At 50.1% G+C, this 21,662-nt stretch overlaps 1 protein-coding gene across 7 annotated transcripts in view; it reads left to right on the forward strand.

The window, feature by feature from the left end:
- The window catches only part of GRIP2 (glutamate receptor interacting protein 2), a 245,197-nt gene that overhangs the window by 147,907 nt on the left and 75,628 nt on the right, over nucleotides 1-21,662 (forward strand). The window contains exon 1 of one of the 7 annotated variants that reach the window (XM_084531053.1): nucleotides 13,777-13,859. The exons of 5 other annotated variants lie outside the window; for them this stretch is intronic. Coding sequence is in view for 1 of the 2 variants with exons in the window: in XM_084531051.1 (XP_084387177.1) it covers nucleotides 19,789-19,828 (40 nt within the window). In the remaining variant the exon portion in view is untranslated. Of the gene's footprint in view, nucleotides 1-13,776; nucleotides 13,860-19,399; nucleotides 19,829-21,662 lie in introns of those variants that run through there. One more of the 7 variants, XM_084531051.1, reaches the window with a different exon arrangement.

Here is a 21,662-nt window from a genome sequence, read left to right on the forward strand (position 1 = left end):
CTGATTGAAATCCCCCCTTTATGGGGCTCCAGAGAAGCAGAATTGATTTTGAAAATCTCCATGGGTCGTGTCCTTTTCAAGCCATAAAGGGATTCCTTGATGGATTTTCATCCCCCCCTGTTTCTGCTTTGAGGCCAGAGTTACCCAATGTAGGTGGAGGATAAATCTGATTCGATTTTCCCATTAGGCTGCTGCTGGTAGGGGATAATTAAAAGCACCATCAGACACTGCACTCAAAACGTCTCAGTTGGCACGGGTTAATGCTGGCTTGGGACAGACAGGGGCTAAGCTGTCCCCCTGCGATGGGTAACTCATCGCTGTGCCCCACAGAGGGAGGTGACGGGGCTGCCAGCAGCAGCTTGTCCCCTTGGTGCTCCATCCTGTGAGCTGCTGCTGGGTGCGTTCACGTAAATAATAACCATACGGCCTCTGTGTGTGAGCTGAAGTGCCTTGTACAACTCGCTGACCACAGGAGGAAGGATGCAGGACATATAACGTGGGGTAGGCCCAACAGGAGCTGGCACCGTTGCCCTTGACCCGTTGGCATCCCAGCTCTTGAGGTGCAAGAGAAAGAGGCTTGGCGTGAGGTATCTGTGGTAAGGGCTGGGTGAGAGGCTGGGAATGAAGACTCGTGGCAGTTCGGTGTGTTTGCTAAGCGTCTGGCTTTCATCTGCTGTTGACCTGCGTCAGGATGGAGCTAATGGGGAGATACAGAGACAAACACAGAGACAAGCCTTCCAGAAAGCAGGCCTGTCGAAGCAGTCTTTGCGTGCTTTGATCTGGAAGGCGCTCCCATAAACGCTACCTGGCCTGTCCATTGATTGCTGCGGGAGGGAGGTTTTGATGGAGTGAGATGGCACAGGTAGTTCACAGTTAGTTTTTTGTTTTGTTTTGTTTTGTTTTAATCCAGTACCTGAAATCAGAAAATGTAGAGGAAAGACTTCATATGAGGCTGGCTTTGGGAGGAGGGGGACCGAGGAAGACGGAGGACTCTCCAGTCTACGTCAGCCACTGCAGTAGTTTGGGCAGCGTTACAGCTTTCCTCCTTTTTTTTCTCCTGACAAAACCCATTGCTTAGAAGGCTCCATCCATCACTGCTCATTGAGACTGACAGACCTGAGACTCGATGCTAATAGTGTGTGTGTGTGTGTGTGTGTGTGTGAATAAACTGCCAGGTGGAGTTCTTCCTCCATCTCCCCCCAGTGTATCTGGGTGGAGGGAAAGGGGCAAGGGGGAGTTTACAGAACTCTGTAGGATGAGTGAATAGAACAGAAAAAGCCCATGCATTAGCTGTGAAAACAGCAGAGCTGAGAAAAATTGTTTGGCATGGAGCTCCTCTTTTGTTCTTAGCTGAACAAAGCCTGAAGATGCCTGAGCTCTCCGTCGAGCCCTCAGGATTAGCCCCTGGAAACATCCCACCTGGAAACCATCCCTGCAGACATAGTGGCCATTGTATTTATTTATTTATTTTTTTCCCCTGAGATATTTCTGCTTCCTTGTTTTATCTTCTTCACGTTGAAGGATGACATCCCCACTGTCCTCATCCCCAGCAGAACTTTAAAACCCTCGCTCAAGTCTTTACCATTTTGTCCAAACCGTAACATGCATTGTGCCATAATGCGACAGAGACGGTGTGTGCCCAGCTTCTGTTGATAGCAGTGTGTATGTATGTGTGTGTGTGTATTTTACTAGTGTTTAAATGTGTTAGCAGTTTTCCCCACGTTCCTGTGCCTACGGTGGGGATTTTGTGGGCCGTCCCCAAGCTGGTGGACAGGCGTGTTGCAGCTTTCTTCTATATTCTCCTCTCCACGCTCAGCTGGAGCTACAAGGGCCTTTACAAGGTAATGGTCATTTTTCATTTCCCATCGTCTAACAATGAAATATTCTTGATAGCATTGTCCTGATGATAAATAAGCTTTGCACGGTGTTGTTCTCTTACCCCCGCTGCACCATGCACACATCCACGTGCACAAGCCCACCACGGGGCTTTCTGCTGCGGTCCCAACCACCTGTAAAGCTTTCCTGCTGCCACTGCCTGAGGGCATTTTGTGTGTCCATCACCAGAACATGAATGCGTAGAGATCTAGTGGGCATTTGGCCAGGCAGACCTGGGCGTGAGGCTCAGCTGCAAGTGTTGCAGTGTAATCTTAATCCCAATATCATCAATAACATGGTGCAGGAAGCTCTTGTGCAAACTGTCTTAACCCTTTCCCCGTCCCTTTCCAGGATGCTCTGTGTCTTCCAAAAGGCCTGACTTCAGGGGCTGATGTATAGCATTTTTTTCTTGATTTTGGCTTTATAAGACTTAAATTAGGATATGAATTTTGTGACTCCTGACTTTGCACGAGGGGAGCAGCAAGGACAAATGTCAAGCCAGGGTCAGGCTGTCACAAGGCTGAGGAGGATAAGGGCTCTCCTGTGCTTGTGTTGGACCCGTTGGGAATAGGAACCAATTATTGCGACGGGCAAGCCAGGCCCTCCTGGCTTAAATACCCAACGTGAGACTCTTGGAGAGCTTGGTGCAACCAGGCTGAAGTCATCTCAGGAGCCTGGCTCTCCCTGGGTTTCCTGTCTGTGTTTCTGATTGCCCAGCAGCTGTTTGCTCTGCAGGTCAGCCACAGGGACAAGAAGAAACAACCTGCTGGCACTGCAGCAGCGCCCTCTGTCTTGCAGGGCGATGCTGTGACCCTGTGTGTGTGAGAGAGAAGGAAAATATTAATCTGCATCCCTCTCCATCCCTCTTCTCCTCCCCCAGCCCTGCGTTAGCCATTTTACAAGGAGCTGGAGGGCCCTCAATCGCAGGTACATGCTGCTCCCTGCTGGAGCTCCGCGCACTGCAGGCAAAGCGCAGCTCGCAGGAGAGCTGAGCTCTGTGCCTCTGCGCCCTGCTGCCTTAGCAGAATTGCTGTGCATTAAGGTTTTGGTCCAGCAGCCTCTGAAACAACTGCTGCTCCCTTCTGGGAAGGGAAAATGGGATTTTATAGGTGATGAAGTGAGGGCGCAATAAATAAATGGTGCTTATCACATCTGCTAAAGGCTGGGACCGTTTGGGAGAAAAGCACCGCTCCTTGCTGATGGATACAGAGCAGGGAGAGGTCTGAAGCCAGGCTGTAAGAGGGCAGAGCTGGCTCGTGGCTCCTGAGCTCCTCCAGCCCATGGACCACCGAGGGGCAGCAGGAGCCGTCCTGTCCCCTGCTGCTGGGAGCAGTCTGAGACGTGGCAGTGCCCGGGCTGCTCCCAGCCCTCAGCCTGGCCTTCAGCACCACGGGTACCCAGGGGAATATAAAAATAAGGCAAGAACATGGCTTGGGACCCTTCTCCAAGTGCTTTGAAAGGTCGGCTGCACCCGTGCTGCACTTGTGGGCATCCCACCGTGGCATTAGTAAAGGCTTCATATTAATATTGATGTTAACAATCACTTGGTGCTTTCAGTTCTAATTAGCAGCTGAACGGCGGCTCGAGCAGCGCTGATAATGATGCATGGGGGCAGGCTTCTCAAGCAGCGTCTGCTCTAAACATGGTAAATGGCATAAATGCAGATCACAGGTCCCGTTTGGATTTAGAATAGGGGAGATGTCACTGCTAATGAACATGTCGTCCTAGCAGATGCTCAGCGGGCTGCTGGTACTGGCATGTTTTGGAAGGATCCATCACTGAATTGCATGGAAGGAGCTAGAAGGATCATGGTGGGAGACTGCCTCCTGCTCTTCTGCTGAGGGTTGCTCCTGGTGCTTCCAGGTAATGCAGAAATAGGGTCTGAGGCTTTTAAACAAATGTTAGATTTAGATGATGGGAGCAGACAGTCGTGCATCATCTCTTTCAGTTCCAGGGGAAAGCACTTACCTGGGTGAGTTCAGCCACTGCCTCTGGGAACCTGTCTGGATGCTGAAGTGTAACACAGTGCAGGTGCTTTTTGGAAGTCTTCCTTGCTGAGCTATGGGCTTCCTACCTCTCTCTGAGGTGCTCTGGCTCCATGCAGACTGTCCTGGCATGGGACAGACTCCTGCTCTAATTCCAGCAGATCACGACCTGCTAATACATGTGGGTGGCCACATGCGAGGCATTGAGGTCCCCAAGCCATGGCTGCTCAACTCCTGGGCTGGAGACGAACCCAGAGCTGGGTACTGAGCTGCAAACATGGCCTCGGTGTTGAAGTCAGTTCTTCAGAGTGACGAAATAATTTGAAATAAAAAATCCGAAATAGCCTGAGGCTATTTCTGCTTTGCCTTCGAGGGCAGACAGAGCTGTCCCCTGCATGGTGAAGGGCAGCAGGCAGAGGAGCCAAGGCCACCAGCTTTGGGCACAAGCAGGACAGGCTTCTTCTGTGTCCAAGGAAGGTAAGACAAAGGGATGAAGGGAGAGAATCCAGGCCAAAACCAAACAATAGAGTAAAAGTGAACTGCCAGAGCCTCCCAGACTGTGCATCTCTGAGTGCAGCCATTTTCTGTATCTTTCTTGTCAGCCTTTGTATTTCCCCCATGCTTCTCTTATCAGTCTTCGGAGTTGCTTTGAAATGGGTTTCCCCTCTCACCCTCTCACTTGTTTAATTCAAGCACTGCTTTAATCCTCTTCCAGCCCTGCCTCAGCCCAGCATTTTCCCAGGCAAAAAAAGCTGATTTCACCGGTTAGTGGTGTTTGTTTTGGGGTTTGCTGACGGGGTGACTAACTCCTTGGGCTTTGCAATCCGTGCAGAGGGGGTGCCTGGTAGCACACAAAGACGGTGCTCAGGGTGGGACGTGCTAGTGCAGGCACGCAGGGCTGCCTCAATAGCTCCTGGAGCAGAGCCAGCTCCCAGCAGTGCCAGCCAGGGCCAGGGGTGACGGTGTGTGCTTGCTGAAACAAGCAGGCACTCATCTCTGTCACTGGTGGGTGGCAGCGGGGCTTTTGGCAATGCAGGAGGGACTGGTGAAGGGACTGCAAGCTGAGTGTTATGAGAAGGATCCCAAGCCCTGAGTGCTGGGGTAGCTCTTCGGGATGCTGTGCAGAAGCAACAACAAATGGTGCTCAGTTCTGGCGGTCTCTGAAGAGAGATTTCCCCAAGGTACCACACATGAAGTGACCAGGGAATCCTTTTCCTTCTGTGTCTTCCCAAGAGAAATGGACACTTCTCTTGGGAGGTATTCAGCTAGCAAGGGAGCTGGGGGTAAACTTCACCTTCATCTCGATGGGAATGTGTAGGGAACATATATATTGGCAGGCTTGGCTGGGCTTAACATGACTGAAGAGCCTCATCTAAGATGTAGAGTAACATTTCTGAAGTTGTTTAGACCTGAACTTGTCCCTAGCACAATATTTGCCTCAGTGAAGACTCTTCTTGTAGTGTATGTTCATTACACCTGAATGTAATGCTTGAGCATGCTCGTGGTAGAACATCCCCTAAAATACAAAAACTTAGGCTTCTGCTGTCTTACCCCACTAAAAGCAGGGATTGATTGTGCCTCTGGGAAGAAAATGCCGTGTAACACACCTCGTCTGTATCTGAACGTGGTCCTGGTAGACCAAACCCACTTAAGAGCAGCTGTACAAGAGTAAGGTGCTGAGGCTGGATGGGACCTGGTGCTGCCTCCTGTCCTCAGCGCTGATATGGGAAGTCCCACGTACAGCATCCTCTTTGCAAATGCATTTGAACAACAGCCTTTTGAACATAACACCTGATCAAATCATGCTCTTGGCGTGTCAGATTGGCTGCAGATGCACTGCTAAAGCAGCCTCGTTTAATAGACTCTTATCTTCTGTACCACTGGGGTGAAAAGGGATGAAAAAGATCCAGAGTTCTGGGCCACAGCATGTGGGAGGCGAGCAGCTCTGAGTCACCGCTGGTTATTAAATGACAGCAGAACTGCAATGCCTAGAAAGCCCCAGCCGTGCGCTCGTGTAGGCTGCTAATTGTTGATCATCTGCAAAGGCAAAGCCCTGGCCTAACTTCCTTGTTCCCTAATGAAAAAGAGGATTCAAACATCTTTTTCACCAGTGTCTCGGCTGAGCCGTGAGAGCGTACGTGGTGCAGAAGGCACGGCCTCCCCTGGGGCTGAGTGGGCTGGCAGTGCTGGGCTGAGGGGGGGGCACATCTCCCCTGCCTCCTGCAGCTCTCACAGCACCTCGGGGGTGGGTGCTGGCAGCCCCGGCCAGCTGCTGCCTCTTCCCCAGGAGCAAGAGCCGTGCTGCAAAGGATGGTTGTGCCCTCTTCTTTTCTAGTCAAGGCTGAGGAACATCAGATTGAACTGGAACGAGGCATTTCTACCAGGTACCAGCTGTCCCTGGAGGATTTAGTTAGAAACCTCTCTCACCCTGCTCAGTTCTCAAACAGCCCCGGTGCCCTGGGTCCAGGAGCTCTGTGAATCCCTCCTGGGCTGGCACCGGTGGCCTTGGGGACGTGATGAGGAGGAGATGCAGGGTGGAGGGGGCACTCAGGGCTCTCCTTCGCTGCCTCGTGCCCTCACCAGGCTCCTGCAGCAAAGCCGGGTTGAGGCACTGCATAATGCACGGTTTGCGTGCTGAGAAATCATGAATGACAAGCCTGCAGCTCACTTCGAACTCAGAAGGAGCACCCACTCGCTTCTCCCTGCTGACAACCCCAAGTGATCGGGACTCTCAGATCAGTGTTTTAACGTGACTCTTTGCTCCTAAAGCTGGGGCTGACGAATTCTGCAAGAAGACACAGGCCTGCACCTGCCTCCGGCCCCTCTGGGCTCGTGGTAACTCTGGCTCCCTCCTTGCTGTCCTCGTCTGCTCGTTCATCTGCACGAGAGCACAATACTTTCCTAAATTTAGCTGCATAAGTACTGTGGGCGTTGTCTCTTCTCCCCACTCCCCCTGTTTCGAAAGGCATCTTAAAACCACACAGCGATTTAAATGGCAGCTTGATGGGAATCCATAGCAAATGACTCTGCAATTAGTAAATCTCTCCTATTGTGACAGCTCTATTATTAAACTGCCATAAATGCCAGGCTATTAATCTGCTGTCTCCTCGATCCCTATGCTTTCCCTTCCTTGCCCATCCCTTTCAACATTTTGTATTTTGTTCCGTTCGAAGTTTCAGCTGCCTTCCAGCGAGTGTTTCCAGGGAGGGGGCAGGAAAGTTTGGTGGCACCGTCCCTTAGGAGCTGTCATCTGCAACTTGCTTTGAGAATTTGCTGCTTCAAAACCAGAGAACGTGAAACTCCTCATCTGCAAAAAGCCAAAGTTTAGCCCTTAGGCAGTCCCTTTTTTATTTTAAGGAAGGCAAAGGGGTGCTGAGGGAAGCTGAGACAGCAAATGGGTGGCAATATTGTCTTAGCGGAGGGAAGGGCTTGGGAAAGTCACAAGCCCTGGGGTTTCTGCTAGGAGTTTCTGCTAGACCCCTGTCCTGTTTTTTTTTGCTTGGGAAGGGAATTGTTTTCTCCTTGTAGGACGAGCAAGAGGAAATCCCACCTTACTTTTATAGGCTCTTTTCCTCAGCCTCAGTGGCTTAAAAGTGGCTGAGCTGGTGTAAGTCAGCTGTGCCACATAAACACCTAAATTATATCTGATTCCTGTTTCTATAGAAACTTCCCCGGAGCCTGGGTCCGTGCACAGCTGCGGTGCTGCTCTGGGAACATTGGGTGCCTCCGAGCCAGGGCATCTGGTTGAGGAGATCTGCTGAGGGCTTGGCACGTCCTGGGAAGGACCTCACTGCCGTGGGGCTGCTCGGGTATTAAGGAAAATGAAGATCTGCATCCACTTAGCGCCAGCTTTAGTCCCTTATGATGAGACGGGCTTCCTCCGAGCACGCTGCCCTCTGTTAACTGCGGGTATTTAGGAGGCTCTTATCCAGCATTATGCTCCTAATTATGCAGAAATCCTCCAATCTGGCCTGTTTCATCTGGAATTATGCTCTCTCACTCAACTGTCAAATCCCGCCAAATGCCTTCTTCCACGGAGCGAGGGCGGCTGGCGTGTTTGGGTTGCCCTCTGCAGAGAGGCGAATCCTGGCCAAGCCGTCCGTCCGTCCGTTTGTCTGTCCTGCCCCTGGGCACCCACCGGCCTCCCCAGCCCTTGGGGTCTCACCAAACGCTTGTGTTGCCAGCGGCCTCCCGAGCAAGGGGAGGATTTGGGCCTTTGTCAGTGTGGGGCTTCTTCGTGGCAACACTGGGAGAGGTGAGAGAGCCCCTGGGAGAGCGCTGGGGTGGCAGCAACAAGACCAACCTGTGAAGAGCACTTGCACCCTCCTCCTCCTCCTCCTGCAGCCCCATTTTCCTCTGGCCCAGGAGCTTCACATGCGGAACGAGTTGCTCCAGGGATAACGGAGGCTATGGTGTGCTTTGTGTATTAGCAGTGTATTTAACGTGGCTGCGATTCACATCACAAATATCCCCTGCAATGGCACAACCGCTGCCTAAAAAAACAAGCCTGCGGGCTTCAGATAAATGCTGTTTCTAAAGGAATTCAGTTCTTAATTACCCCTGAAAATCACAGAAAATCCAGGTAATTGTTCCCCAGTTATGCCTGGCCCCCTGTCTGCCTCCCACATGATGCTCTCCAGGGGTGTGTGGTTACTGCTGGGGTGCTCCTGAAATCTTGCAAGGAGGCATTAACGTCCCCTTCACCAACCTCAGGGGCTTCTTGTTGGTTCCGAGCACCTGTAAGCCCTACTGCTCTGTCTGATCATTTCTCTCGAGCCTATTTTCTTGTTGTCTCCCCCTGCCCTTCAACGTACATGCATCAGTTCACAGCTACGGAGAGAGCAAGCCCATAATTTTCACTCAAACCTCCACGTCCTATTAAGCCCTGCGCTGCTCCTTAGCAACGAATTAATAGCTGAGTGAAAGGGCTTTACAGCGCAATATATTTTAGAGAATAAATATTCTTAAATTACCATTCTGTAAGTAATTGGAGAAAATATTGCAGTTACAAAAAACTTTCTAGGGAGCCCTTTTAAACTTGTATTGCTCGTTCCTGTTCTGCAGCAGGTCTGGTTATTACTGCGTGTCAGCGATGTCAGCTAGTATAAGGTGGGAGATAGCAAAACCAGGTCTTCAGAGCTCTTCCCAAAGCTCTCAGAAAATAATTTTCTCTCTGTGTCTCTCTCTCTCTCTCTCTTTTTTTTTTTTTTCAAAGAAAAATACAAAGGGGGCAGTCAAACCTTCTTTTTGCCAAGCGTACAAAACGTAGCCTCTTGGCAGCAATTCACAGAGTGTTGATTCTGGCCTGGGTTCTGGTGTTTGTCTGCACAGAGTAATAAGGGGGCTCTCGGCGTTGTTGCCAGTGGTCTTGGCGCAGAACCGCGCCGCTGGAGCAGGAGCTGCAGCTCCGGAGCATGAACTGCTGCAGCAGTTCCCTCGAGCAGCAGAAGCAATGGTCCAGGAAAGCACAGGGAAATAACATATCGAGGGAACAGCCCCGCTCTAAATATTGCTCTGAACCTTATGGCAGTAATGAACGATCAGCTAACTTTTATGCCTTGCTGCCACAGGTGACTGCTGTGTTTCAGCGTGCAAACAGCTGTCGAGGTAGCAGAGTGCGCGCTTGCTGCCTCTTCTCCTGTGTCATCAAAAGGTACAAGCGAGGAGGCATCCTTGTTAAACTGGGTCACTGTGTTAATGGAGTTTTGCAAATATCTCCTCCTAACCCAGGCCTTTGCTATCTCAGCATCCATCTCGATTTTGATCCCGTCATGTGCCCATCATCTGCGTGTCTGCCGTCTGCTTGCCGTAGAGTTGGGAAATATTCTGCATGACAGATAGAGATCGCTGCTGAACGCAGTATCGTGCCTTGGCTGGCAACAATTCATCTTTGCTTGAGTACTAAATATTCAATTTCTCCAGCTAATAAAAGACTTGATTTAGGACAGCAGCTTAGTGACTGTTCCAGCAAGGGTTTGAAAAGGCGTCTATTCAGCAGAACTTTACATGTATTGTATTTTTAAAACTTGTTGAGCTTTTGATGTTTCTGTGTCTGGTATCTGTCCCACCAGCTCTCGTGTCTTCTGCTGCCGTGGGTTTGATTGATACGCTGTGGTATGGGTGGCGTTTGCAGGGCTTTCTTGCTGGATTTTGGGGTGTTCCCTTTGACGGTGAGTCAGCAGGAAATTGTAGGTTTGAGGAGGAGGAGGAGGAACAGGGGAAGCAATTAATGAGCCGTATTTGCTGTTCTCTCAAGAGACGAATCTCCTCGGTAGTTCACAGATTGCTGAAGTTAGGAACTTGATTCAGAGGAATTGAGATGAATTGTTCCCTAGGGAGAGATGCCTTTCCTGGCCATCCTGAGGAAGCCCAGGCAATGCTCCCCTGTTTGTGACACAGCTCATCCCGGAGGGGATGGGTCCCTCCTGTAGCACCTCCCTGGAAGGTGCTGCTCTGGTTCTGGACAGCGCTGCTGAGCTTTCGTGTTGCAAGACATCGGCTTTGCTTTCCTTCCAATCCAAACACCAGGTGCTTCGTCTTTCTCCCCGTTGCTTTTGACCCCAGGTGCTCCGTTGCTTTTCGGAGGCGCAGTCAGGGTGGGGCGGGCTGGCAGGCTGCTGGGAGGCACAGTGAGGCTTTCCTGCCATCTGATAACGGGAAAGGGAAAAATGCTTTGCTGACAGGGGTGTTGGCCCTTTCCAGCTGGGAGTCAGGATCTTTCAGGGAGGCATCGTGTGCCTCATTTTCTGTGCAGGGTGGGTGCAGAGGGAGAGCTGAGTTCTCCTTACCTTGTAACAACAGGAGCTGAATGGCCACAACCTGATTTAATTCATTTTCAGATGTCTTTGAATCCATTTCTCCTTCCCTACTCTTTCTGAGAATTAGGGGTCACTCTGCCTTCACTCTTAGGGATCCTCCACTCCCTCCTTCCTCCTGTGCATCTCTCCCAGAGATCACCCGATCCCTTTTTCTCAACTAACTCAAATCCCACCTACCCCAGGAGCTCAGATCACCAACCAACTTTGCTTGCAGCCTATGGGACCAGCAGGTCGTAGCTGCCATTGCGGTCAACAAAACAAAAGTAATTTCTCTCCTCCAGCTTCAATGGAAGGCAGTTGTTCTTCCCCCCCTGCTGATGTAAATCTCCATGCCTAGGGAGCAGCAGCCAGGTCCCGGCCACCCAGAAGTTTGTGGGAGCACGCGCCGATTTCTGCCATCTAATGCCTTTTCTGCCCACGTCCAAATGACACCAGGCACCAGTTATGAGAAGAGAATGGTAAATTCATCTGTTCGCCGCTCTCTCTCCCACAAGATTTACTTCCATCAGGGATTTTATAGGCTAATGCTCTGTCTTTCGCGATGGGGATGTGTGGTGGAGGAAATTTATTGTTCCCTTCCTAATAGATGGCTGTAATTTCATTTCAGAACAACCACTTTATGTGCGAGAAAGCGATTCCATTATGCCACTGCACAGCGTTGGGAGCATCTGTGGCAGTGGGGGCATTTGGATTAAAGGGAGTAAAGGCTGCACATCTGCTGCCCTCCACCCCTATTCACAGAACGCAGTGTTAATCCTAAAGAAAAGAGAGCAATTAGCTTGTAAACCCTTCCTGAACCCACTGGAAGATTAGCCATTTTCAATTAAAGCTTTTCAGCTGGAAAGATAATGGGCTAAAATTTCCAGCTTTTAAAAAACACTATTATTGACCATGTGGTTTTATTTCTGTCAATTTACATCCTTTATAATTAGCTACCCTGGGATAATTAGGGCCGACTTTGCGCTGTACCCTATTCCCCACTCTTTTCCCTTATGATGCAAATGGCAGACTGACTGTGGTCCCTCTTCTGCCTATTGCAGCCAGCACAAATTCACAGTTGTTGCTCGGACCTGTGAGGGTGGTGAGCTGTAAACAGGACTTTGATAGGTTTCTGTAACTCCTAAGAAAAAGGATAAACCTTCACCTACTGCTACCAGCATGCTGTAACTGTTCCTATGGAGTCAGGATGGGAGAAGGGAGGCCGATCCCATCTCACAAGCCTGCAATAATAAACAATTTGCAGTCCCTCGGGGAGCTCCACGTGCTCCAAAGCCCAAATACCTCCTTATATATAACTGGTCCCACCACTTGGGGGTTACCTGCGGCTGTGTGTGGCTCCGCTTTGTCCCAGTTTGGGAGGTAAAACTTCATAATTTGGTGCTGGAGACAAACCAGCCTCACCCCAAAATATGCTGCTCATCGACTCTGTCCAAAGGCGTCTGCTGCAAGCTGCATTGCTGCTGGGGCACCTGGCTGGAGCCGGGAGCCTTCCTGCAGCACCAAGGGAGCCTGGCCTGCTTTCACCCCGTGTCAGGATGCTGCACATCACTGTAGGGCCTTTTGGGTCTTCTCAAGGAAATGTGGTCAGCTGCAATTCAGGGGGCTGAGGCTTTGGTCCCTATGCACAACTGCAGGGCAGCCCTGCCTGCGCTGCTGCTGGTGGCTGTGCTACGCAGAAGCAAAAAAAAAAGAGAAGAAAGCTGTTTTTTCAGGCAACCGTTCAGCTACGTAGGCTGAGGCACCTGACGAGGAAATGAGCCCTCTGACCACAGCCAAGGACTTTTGAATGAGGTAAGCTCAATGAGCTGTCTGAATGCAGAGCCACCCGGAGGCTCTGGCTTCTGGGTGCGCTGTGGGCTGCGCTTTTTGTGAGTCACCAAAATGATTGGTGTTGCTCCTGGTTGTTGGCTGGCTCCCAGGCAGACCTTGGCCACGTCCCACCTAGCTTTGCCTTGTCTTTTCTAGAAGAGTTGCTCAGCGTAGATACTGTAAGGTGGTGCATAGCAGCAGATATAAAAGCCATTAATTGTTTTTGTGTGTGTGTGTGTGTAAGGAATACGGCTTGGTGCTCTTGGGATCTTGCTAGCCTTATCATGCTACTGATACTAACATCGGCTTTTTGCAGTTGATGCTTTTCCTGCTGTTTCTTTGACTGTCAAAATGAATATGAAAATGTGCCTTGAAAAATATTTTACATCTGAACTAGTTAACACAGCACCTTGGAGAGAAGCTATCTGATGCTACAGAGTACAAATGAAGCCTCATTAAGCAGGAATTCAGTGATTCTGCTGAATGCCCCAGCAATTAAATTTCATCTTGATTCATATGCAGGTCAGGAGAGTTTGGAAGGAGAATAGAGGAAGCAAAATACTGTGGCTCTGTACTATGCAAATTAGTGTTAACACGGCATTTCATTTATTGTTAATGCATTGTTACACTGCTACTCATTGAAAAGAAACTGGGTGACAACTGTGAAGACTGATGACCCACTTGCTTATTTTTCCATCTGCGTTGGCAGTGTTGTCTGAATATACGGATGCCAAGATAAACCTCTTAAGGGAAGATGCAGAAGTTTTCCTTCCCTCAGGAGAGGAGTGGAGCTGGATGTGACTAAACGTCCAGACCTGTCCTTCAGGCCACAGTAAGCTACAGCGCTGCATCTCTTCTTGGGGGTGAGATGTGCCAGGGCCCATGTTACTGCTGCTGGAAGGACGGAAAACTTGCTGTCCTGAATTTTGGGGATGAATGAGGAGAGGGGAGAACAGAAGTCCATAATGGGATATGCTTCCCCTCTCCTTCTAATGATTATTGTCTGTGTGATGGAGCTTTTTAATCTGAACTGCCTGCCTAGGCTGGGGAAGGAGGGTGGATGCTGGCTGCTGCTAACACAGGCCCGCTGCTGTTCTCATTTTTGGCAATATTACCCAAATATGAAAAAGAAGCAGCATTTCTGCCTAAGAGCAGCAGTCGTGAACAGGCTCTGCCAGGTGAGTGCTGGTGCTAATACTGAGATGCCGAGTGCAGCTGCCATGCATCCACTGTAAATTGGAGTGATTTAATGGCCTTAAAATTGAGAACCAGTCCCATCACTGAAGAACCTGGACACTTATTTTCCCTCTGGATTTGTAGCTGTAAACGAGTGGCTACCATGCTGGAGCACTGATCACTACTAGCCCAGAAGGTGGGAGCTGCTAAGCATTTTGGTTTCCTTCTGCAACGTGACGCTGCTTTGGGTCTCTGTTTCTGTGTGGTTCCTCCATTCACGCCCAGTTCTCTGCTGAGCTGGTTCAATGTGTGCTCAAGAGGATTTGACTTGTGTCCCAAGGCTGTTTTATATCTGCTAGCTACATTGCTATGAACAATTTGGAAAGAAAAATAAAAAAAAGCACAAGAAAAGTAAAGCTAATTAGGACCATTGCTATATGGACGTGTTTGTTTTGCCCTGCGAAAGTGCTTGTTCTGTCCAGGACAGCCACAGAGGTGGAGAGAGATGCTCTGGCTGGGTGAAAGCAAAAAAATCTGCTGGATGCTGTACGTGCAGCATCCAGAGTGGTGCTGCTTTCAGAGAACCCTCAGACCTGCCAGGTCATAAAATCCCACCTTGCTGGTGGCTGCTGATGGGTCATTACCCTCCTGCTTATTGCTGCGTGTTCTCCAGCTGATCTCCATTTAGCTTAAAAAATGTCAGAAAGCTGACATTCACTTTTGTTGGGCTGACCTCTGCTAACAAGGTCCCTGAATGAGCTCTTCGGCATCGTTAGGGCTGGCTGAGGAATAGGGGATCTTGCATTTTGCTGCAGCCTATTTGTCTTCTGCCGTTTCTCTTAGCAGCACTGGAGTCTCCAACCCTGAATTGTTCCTATTCTGATTACCCAAATCCAGAAAACCACAGGTTGGGGTAAATGGTGGGATTTCCTCTAATGCTCAGTGACATAAGAAAAAAATTGCATGGCGTATATACAGTGTAAAAGGAGAAAGAAGCGGGGGAAAGAAGCAGGGCAGCACTTTTGCCTAGCAAGAAGTAAGGCTTTACAGGAAGGACCCATAAATGCGGTCGCTCCCCAGAGCTCAGAGCACTGCCTGCTCCCCACCCAGACCGAGCATTACAAGTCTGAGCTTCTTTTACTGGGTTTTGGACCTGCGTGTACAAATTCAGCTCACCGACTGAAGTGTTAGCTAAAGGAGGGGGTAAGCAGGAATTGCCCAGAGGAGGCAGGTGAGCCGTTAAGGTTAAACCCACAAAGCTGGAAAATGCTTTGGGTGGTGTGAGGCCATGCCTTGGTGGGGGTGTGGTTCTGGCAAGGGCTCGTGACTCCCATTAACTCAAGACGTTTTCTCTCCTCCTTTTAGGCTAAAAATCTTCTAGGTAAGTCAGTTTTCTGGTAGACGCTTGCAAAAGGAAAGGGCTGAGCCATTGTGGGTTACAACTTATTTCTGGGCGTCCAAAGGAGAAGAACAGACTGATTTGGAGGTAGATGATCAGTGTCCTATGCACAGACTCACTGAGGATGGGATGTTTTCCCCTAAGAAAACACTTTGTAATTTTAGCAAGTAGAAATTCAAGTGCCTAGGCTTGCATCTGCACGGGGTATGGAAGGAAATATTCCCCTGCTCTATTAGGAGGGAGAGAGATCTGCTGAGGTTGTGTGGGGACATTAGTCATTGGTAAGTTTTCAGTTTTTAAGACTGGAAAACCCAGTAATTACGTTTTGAAACTTCCTGACCTAGAAGCTTGCTGCCTTAACACACATTTCAGTCTGGTTAGAGATGCTGGTGCACAGGCAAAATGCGTAATTGGGGAGCACCAAATTGACAGCATCACAAGGAAAGGTCACTGCAGCACTGCCTTCTGCCCATTACAGAGCTCCGGGAGGCGTCCTGCACTCACCACCAGCTTCTCCCCCAATTCCCCTCAGTGCAGCCAGGCAATGATAGATGCAGATGTCTCCTGAAATGGTTAAGCAGAAAAATGTGCAGTGACGGTTTTAGTGTGCTCTAGAGGTGGACGGGATGGATGAGGGCCTTGGAAGTACCTTTAGCAACGTTCTCCGTCTTGGTGCTCTGTGTGTACATGCAGCAGGAGCTCTAATTGCCTACCGGATGGGTAAATTTATCTTGCGGTGTTCATTACCTCTAATAAGTTAATGTTTAGGACTGGCTGCTGGAATTTGCACTTAAAGGAAAGGATAATCAAAGAGTTCTTCCTCTGGCTCCATTATTAAATGGTTTACATAGGAGATTTCTTCAAAGATTTTTTTTTATAAACTCCATTCTCGCCTTCTCATAAAAATATGTAAATAAAGAAGTGCGTTGCATTTTGGGTCTGTGTGCTAAAAACAAGGCATCTGCTTAGGCCAAAGCCCTGCTGTAAGCCTCAGGCTGGCATGCAGTTGTCTGGGGTTTCTGAATAAGTACAGCTAAGCAAACCTGGAGAGGATGAAATGGAGCAAATGTGGGGCCAGTGGAAAGCTGGGTAATCATCTGTGAAACCTCTGCCAGCAAGAGAGTAATGGGCCTTCTTCTTGTCCTTCCTCCTCCTCTTCCACATCAGCTGAAACCCCAATTCAGTCGAGGAGGGGTGTAGGCTCCCCAGACCTCCTGGTTTTGTGCAGAGCCAGGTTGGAGTTCCCAGTAAAAAACAGCTTTCCTGGAAAGCCATCTGGGAGCACTGGGTCTGCTGCCCCAGAACCAAACCTTGAGGGGGAGATGAGCAGGCAGGGGGGAGTGCAGCCCCAGGCAGCCCCTGATGTGCAGGGGTGTATTCCTAAATGGAAGAAGTAGCTGGGGAGAAAGAGCTGGCAATGCAAAAATCTCAATTTAAGATCTGAATTTAAAAGAAACAGAAAGCATCTGCGTCAGTCGGTTATGAACCTTCCCTAACCCAAAGCAATTTCTGTTGCTATTAATGTGATTTTTGTGTGTGGTTAGAACTTCGGCATTTCTCTGCGTGCCGTAAGTGTGCGTGGTTGGGTGTTTTGCCTCCTCGTTTCTCTGTGGCTGACTGTTCATTACGTTCATTCAGCTGTCTTCAGAGAATCTCCTGAGACTTCCTAATGTGGAGTGATGTAAGATCCTCTCCGTGTTCTCCTGGGCTCAGAGCATGTTCGCTGCTAAATGATCCATTTCGGGATCTTGCTGTAGTGTTCCCCAGTCCTGTGACTTCCGACAAAGATGCTTTTGGAAGTGATTAAATAAGTAATGGTTTAAGTCGCAGGAACAAGTATCCATCGAGCAGCAGACTAAATAATTAATATTCTGAATAGCCTGTGATCTTTCCTCTGCTGTCCTCTCTATCTTGTTTGCATAAAAGTCAGTTTTGCAAATGTCATCCCAACCAATTTAGACCACGTGAGCTTTGCGGCTTCACTCCCGCTGAGGTTCTGGGAGGATTTGAAAGTTTGCTCTGGGGAAGGATATTAAGTCCAAGAGTAGTGCAGTATGCGTTGGGTACAAGAAACGATAAACCAGGTGCTGGTACGTGTGTGTAATGTGGAAAGGTCCTTAAAAAAAATTATTATTTTTTTAACACCCCTCTACCCACCAAATCCACTATTTCCAGTGGGCTCAGTGTGTGGGTAAATAGCCATCATTTTTTTAGATGAGGCTTGTTTAGCAGTTGATATTGCAAGAACATTTTTAAGCAGCTGCTAGTTCCAGGCACACAGGAGGTAGAGGAGAGTGTATAGAGTGTTCATGAAAAGTCAAAGCTCTACTTATGGTTACTCAGGTTTGTCAAGCCATGATTTAGGTTGATGCCTCACACTTTTATGACACCTATATATTTTGATGTCATAATGTGTCTTTTCTGGCTGCCTAATTTTGTCAGTGTGTACGGTGTGCCCTTTTCCCTCCCATGAGAGACTCAAGCTATTCGCTTCAACTGGTTTTAATATACTGCCACCTGAAACATGAAGCAAGCATCATGTTGATGGGTTTTGGCCAGAAACCATAGAGTAAACATCTTTATCCTCTCCTCTCCAGGCCTCTGGCAGGCTGTGCTCTTGCCAGCCAGCTCAGCAAATGCTACAAACAGTTCTGGGTCAGAAGTGCCAAAATGTCTCTTCATCCTCCCCTGGCAGCAGAGGAGTGGGGCAGCTCCGTCCAGTTCTCTCCCACGAAGCCAAGCAGCTCCAACTGTGTAGCAGCCCTGTCCTCTCCTGCCCTTTCTCAGTGCAGCAGATATTCTGGGAAAACCTTTATGGCGGCATGAGCATAAATGATTGTTTTTAGCTTTTCTTTAAAACATCCTATTGGAGACGTCCATTTCATGGCATCCCAAGCAATGTGCTGTTCCCAAATTAGCAGCAGCTTCTTGTATTTGTGGTGCAACTGGAGATTCTTTTTTTTTCCTTTAAGATGAGATTTCTTTGCAGCAAAAGCATTAATAGCTGTGTGAAAAGACTTCTAATTACAAATTTCAGCTCAATTACTAATTAAATCTATTGTCAGACCGAACAACTTCTTAAAAACAAATTATGGACCAAAATATCTCTTTTGTAAGTAGGCTTTTCTTACTTAGTAATTTTATTGCTTTTGTATAAGTTGTCTGCGCATGAAACAGCTGAGTTTGGCCCAAAATAAAGATGTTGCTGCATTTTAATCCAGGCAAAAACTCTGGTATTAGGCTAGCACCCAGTTCCCTCCTCCATGTGGGCCACCCAGAGTTAGCTGGGGTTCCCAGGTCTGCAAAACTTTCTGCTGGATGTGTTCGGGTCCTGTTGAGTTATCCCATTTTGGTTTCCAAAGGGAACAAGACTTCAGCTTGCTGCCTGTCTGGGAGCTTCCCTCAAAACTTGTAAGCTCTTTGCCACTTTTAACCAAACATCATGGCAGTCCCAAACAACTGGACCCTCCTATGAAACCGTAGATAACCTTTGTGCTGCTGTGCCTCAGCCCACGCTGAGCTTTGCATGAGCTCTTCACAACCCCTGAGCTTTGCTCGCTCTTCACTGTTTGTGGATATAATCCTGCTGCTGTAGGTGATGCTGGTTCCCAAGGGGATCCAGCAACTACAGTGAAAGCTGCCTTTTGGACATGAGGTGTGGGTTGGTCAGTACCCAGGGCGTTGTACCTCGCAGCACACCAGAACAGGGCCTGCAGGTCAGCCTGCTTCACTTTTAATTTCAGCAGCAAAAGCAGCGAGTGCTGGCCGATAGCAGCAATTTCCCTCTTGTCCAGCACCCTGTCTCCACCTCAGTGCAGGACCAGGAGGAGCAGAACTCCTTGGGGCGACGCGGGAAGCATCGCACCCAGGACACCAGCCCCATGTCCCACCACACCACCACCCAGCCCCTGCAGCGGCCTCGGGTGCCTTTGGCCGGTGGCGATTCCCAAGAAAGATTTAAAGCCCTGTAAGCAAGCCACAAGGCTGCAGCTCGGGGAGGCAGCTCGGGCACCGGGAGCAGCCTGACATTGCCTTGAGAGGTGCTGGAGGCTCTGCCTGCACTTGCCGAGAGGGGGTGGGGGAAAGTGTGTCAGGCAGCGCGGCAGCCGCAGCCTCTCCTTGCGTTCAGCCCCGCTGCCGCAGCCCGGGGGCTCCCAGCATTGCTCCCCCCAACACCGGCTGCCTGATTTCCCCTTGTGCTTCAGCTGAATTCGTCCGATTTCCCCCTTGTGAAATCCTCCCGCTGCCTGAAATCCCCATGAAGGACAGAGGCGGGCCGGCAGCTCCCCCGGGGGCCGTCCCCGCCCCGGCCGTGAGGGGCCGTGAGGGACCGTGAGGCGTCGTCGGCCTTGAGGGGCCGTGAGGAGCCGCGAGCGGTCTTGAGGGACCGTGAGGGGTCGCGGGGAGCCGAGAGGAGCCGTGAGGAGCCGTGAAGGGTCCTGGGGAGCCGTGAGGGGTCGCCCTCCTGCCGCCCCCCGTCCCTCTCAGTCGCCTCCTCTCCAGCTGCAGCCTCGCCGGCCGGTCGCTCCGAGCCGGGATTTCCAGCTCCACCGCCTTCATTTTCCTATCGAAACGACCGGAGAGCCCCCCTCAAGACGTTTCTTTCTAAAGGATCGCAGCGGCTTCGGGTGCCTGCAAACTGGAGCGGCCAGGACGGTTTCTTTCTTTTTCTTCCTTTGGTTCCCGGGCCGGGGGGCGCTGGATGATTTCCTAGGCGACAGCAGGCATGCTGTGTGGGCTGAAAAAGGACTTGCAGTCAGACTTTGGTGAGTGAACCCACATATATATATGCTATTTGCTTTTCCTCCTCTTCCAACAGTTTACTTTTGTTTGCTCTGGTTTCCTTTCACCACCTTAAATATCGCTAACAATTCCACGCGCTCCTTTCAGCGGGGTGTGTGTGCGCGTTACCAATCCAAAGCTTTGCATACAAGCTGGGAATAAATTGCTTGAATTTTGAAAACCTGTCCCTGCTTCTCCGGAAAGGATTTTTGTCCTGAGAGCCCCCTCCAGGCCACCCACCCTGGGGCTGGGAGCTGGAAGCCCCCGGGTCTGTTCTCAGGGCAGCGCTGCGGAGCCCGTGCAGCTGCCTTTATTTTTTCTTTACCAAAAGCTAAAGGTGGCTCGCCTGATTTAGGAGATGAGCGTGTGAGCAAGCTGAGCATCCAGCAGTGGTGAGAGGAGGGCTGCTGGGGGGGAGAGGGCTGAGGGGCTCTGCTGACACGGCTGGATCACTGCCGGCACCCCTACCTCCAGTCATGTACTGCTGTGCTATCAGGTATTGCAGCGTGTGCCAGAAATCTGCCATTGCAAAGAGACGCTAACCCCTGTCTTAGAAACCTGGAGCGAGTTACTGTACTACAGTGGAGTGTCAGAAATCTCTTTCATCTCTGCGCAGGAGTGGGTATGTAAGTGTAGAAAGGCACCTCTGCAGAGGGCACAGCCACCACAGCCTGGCCCCAGGCTCTCCAGATGGACGGGCTCGGTATTTCCAGCTGGGTGCAGTGTTCCAGTACTTTGTTGCATGCTGTAGCTCAGCTTGTTGCAGCTAAATGTACTGCATGGAGCATGCTCTTCTGCTCTGATGCAAGCGTTTCCCTTCTGCAAGCAAAGATACTGGAGCTGGAAGTACAGTGGCATTTTATAATCATTTTACATTGCCTAAAGCAGTGTAGGGCTGACTTTGTACTCTCCTTGGTGTACAAATACTAGATGCCCTGAAGCATGAACCTAACTTCAGAATTTTTTTTCCCTAAATCTGAGAAGTCAACCAGGTGCAAAGCAGCTTAGCCTGGCTGTGTTGCCTAATTCCATGGGTGTTGACTAGATGCAGTGTCCACTCACCGAAGTGGCACAGCAATGAGTTGTCTGGGGGCTGGGGCTTGTTTCAAAGCTGCCTGAGCCCTGGCGATGAGCCCCAGTAGGCAGCAGAAGTCCAGGCACGTGATTTAACGGGGCAGGAATGCAGCCGTTTCGTGGAAAGATCAAAAAACAGCTTGGCAGGAGCTCCTATTACGCTTGGTGCTGAGCCATAAAATGGGCCCCAAGCTCAGAGGTGGCTGGCACCGACTGCACTGGAGGAATCTCCTGGACACCTCCAGCCGTGGAGTGGAATCTTTTGTCCAGTTCCTTGTCACCAGAGGCATCTTGTGCTTCATTCATTCAAGCCCCAGTGGTTGCTGTGTTGCTGCAAATTTTGATGTTGTCTGGGTGGTGGATGATGGAGTGAGAAATATTCTTGCGCTCAGCCCCAAACCTTTTTTTGTAGGACCTTGTGTCAATTTTGTGTGTAGTTCTGCCACCAATAAGGAGATGGTGCAGTCACTGAGCTGGTGGGGAAGCCTTCTTCAGAGCCTTACAGCTTGAGCTGGTGGCACTCCTGAGGACTAAGCCCATGCTTTCAGCAGCCATTAGATGCTGGTTCCCTCAGCATCCTGCAAATGAGGCCGTCCTTTGCACCTGCCACAGAGCAAAGAGGGATGGAGGGCAGGGTGCCCACCTTGTCTGGTGTCTGCCCTTCCTCCTTTTCTGTGTCATTTCAGTGCCCAGAGAAAAGCTTTGAGGGGGACTGATTGCAATGCATTGGGGTTGGTTTTGCTG

The sequence above is a fragment of the Aythya ferina genome (assembly GCF_964211825.1).
Source record: "Aythya ferina genome assembly, chromosome: 10".
Classification (NCBI taxonomy): Eukaryota; Metazoa; Chordata; class Aves; order Anseriformes; family Anatidae; genus Aythya; species Aythya ferina.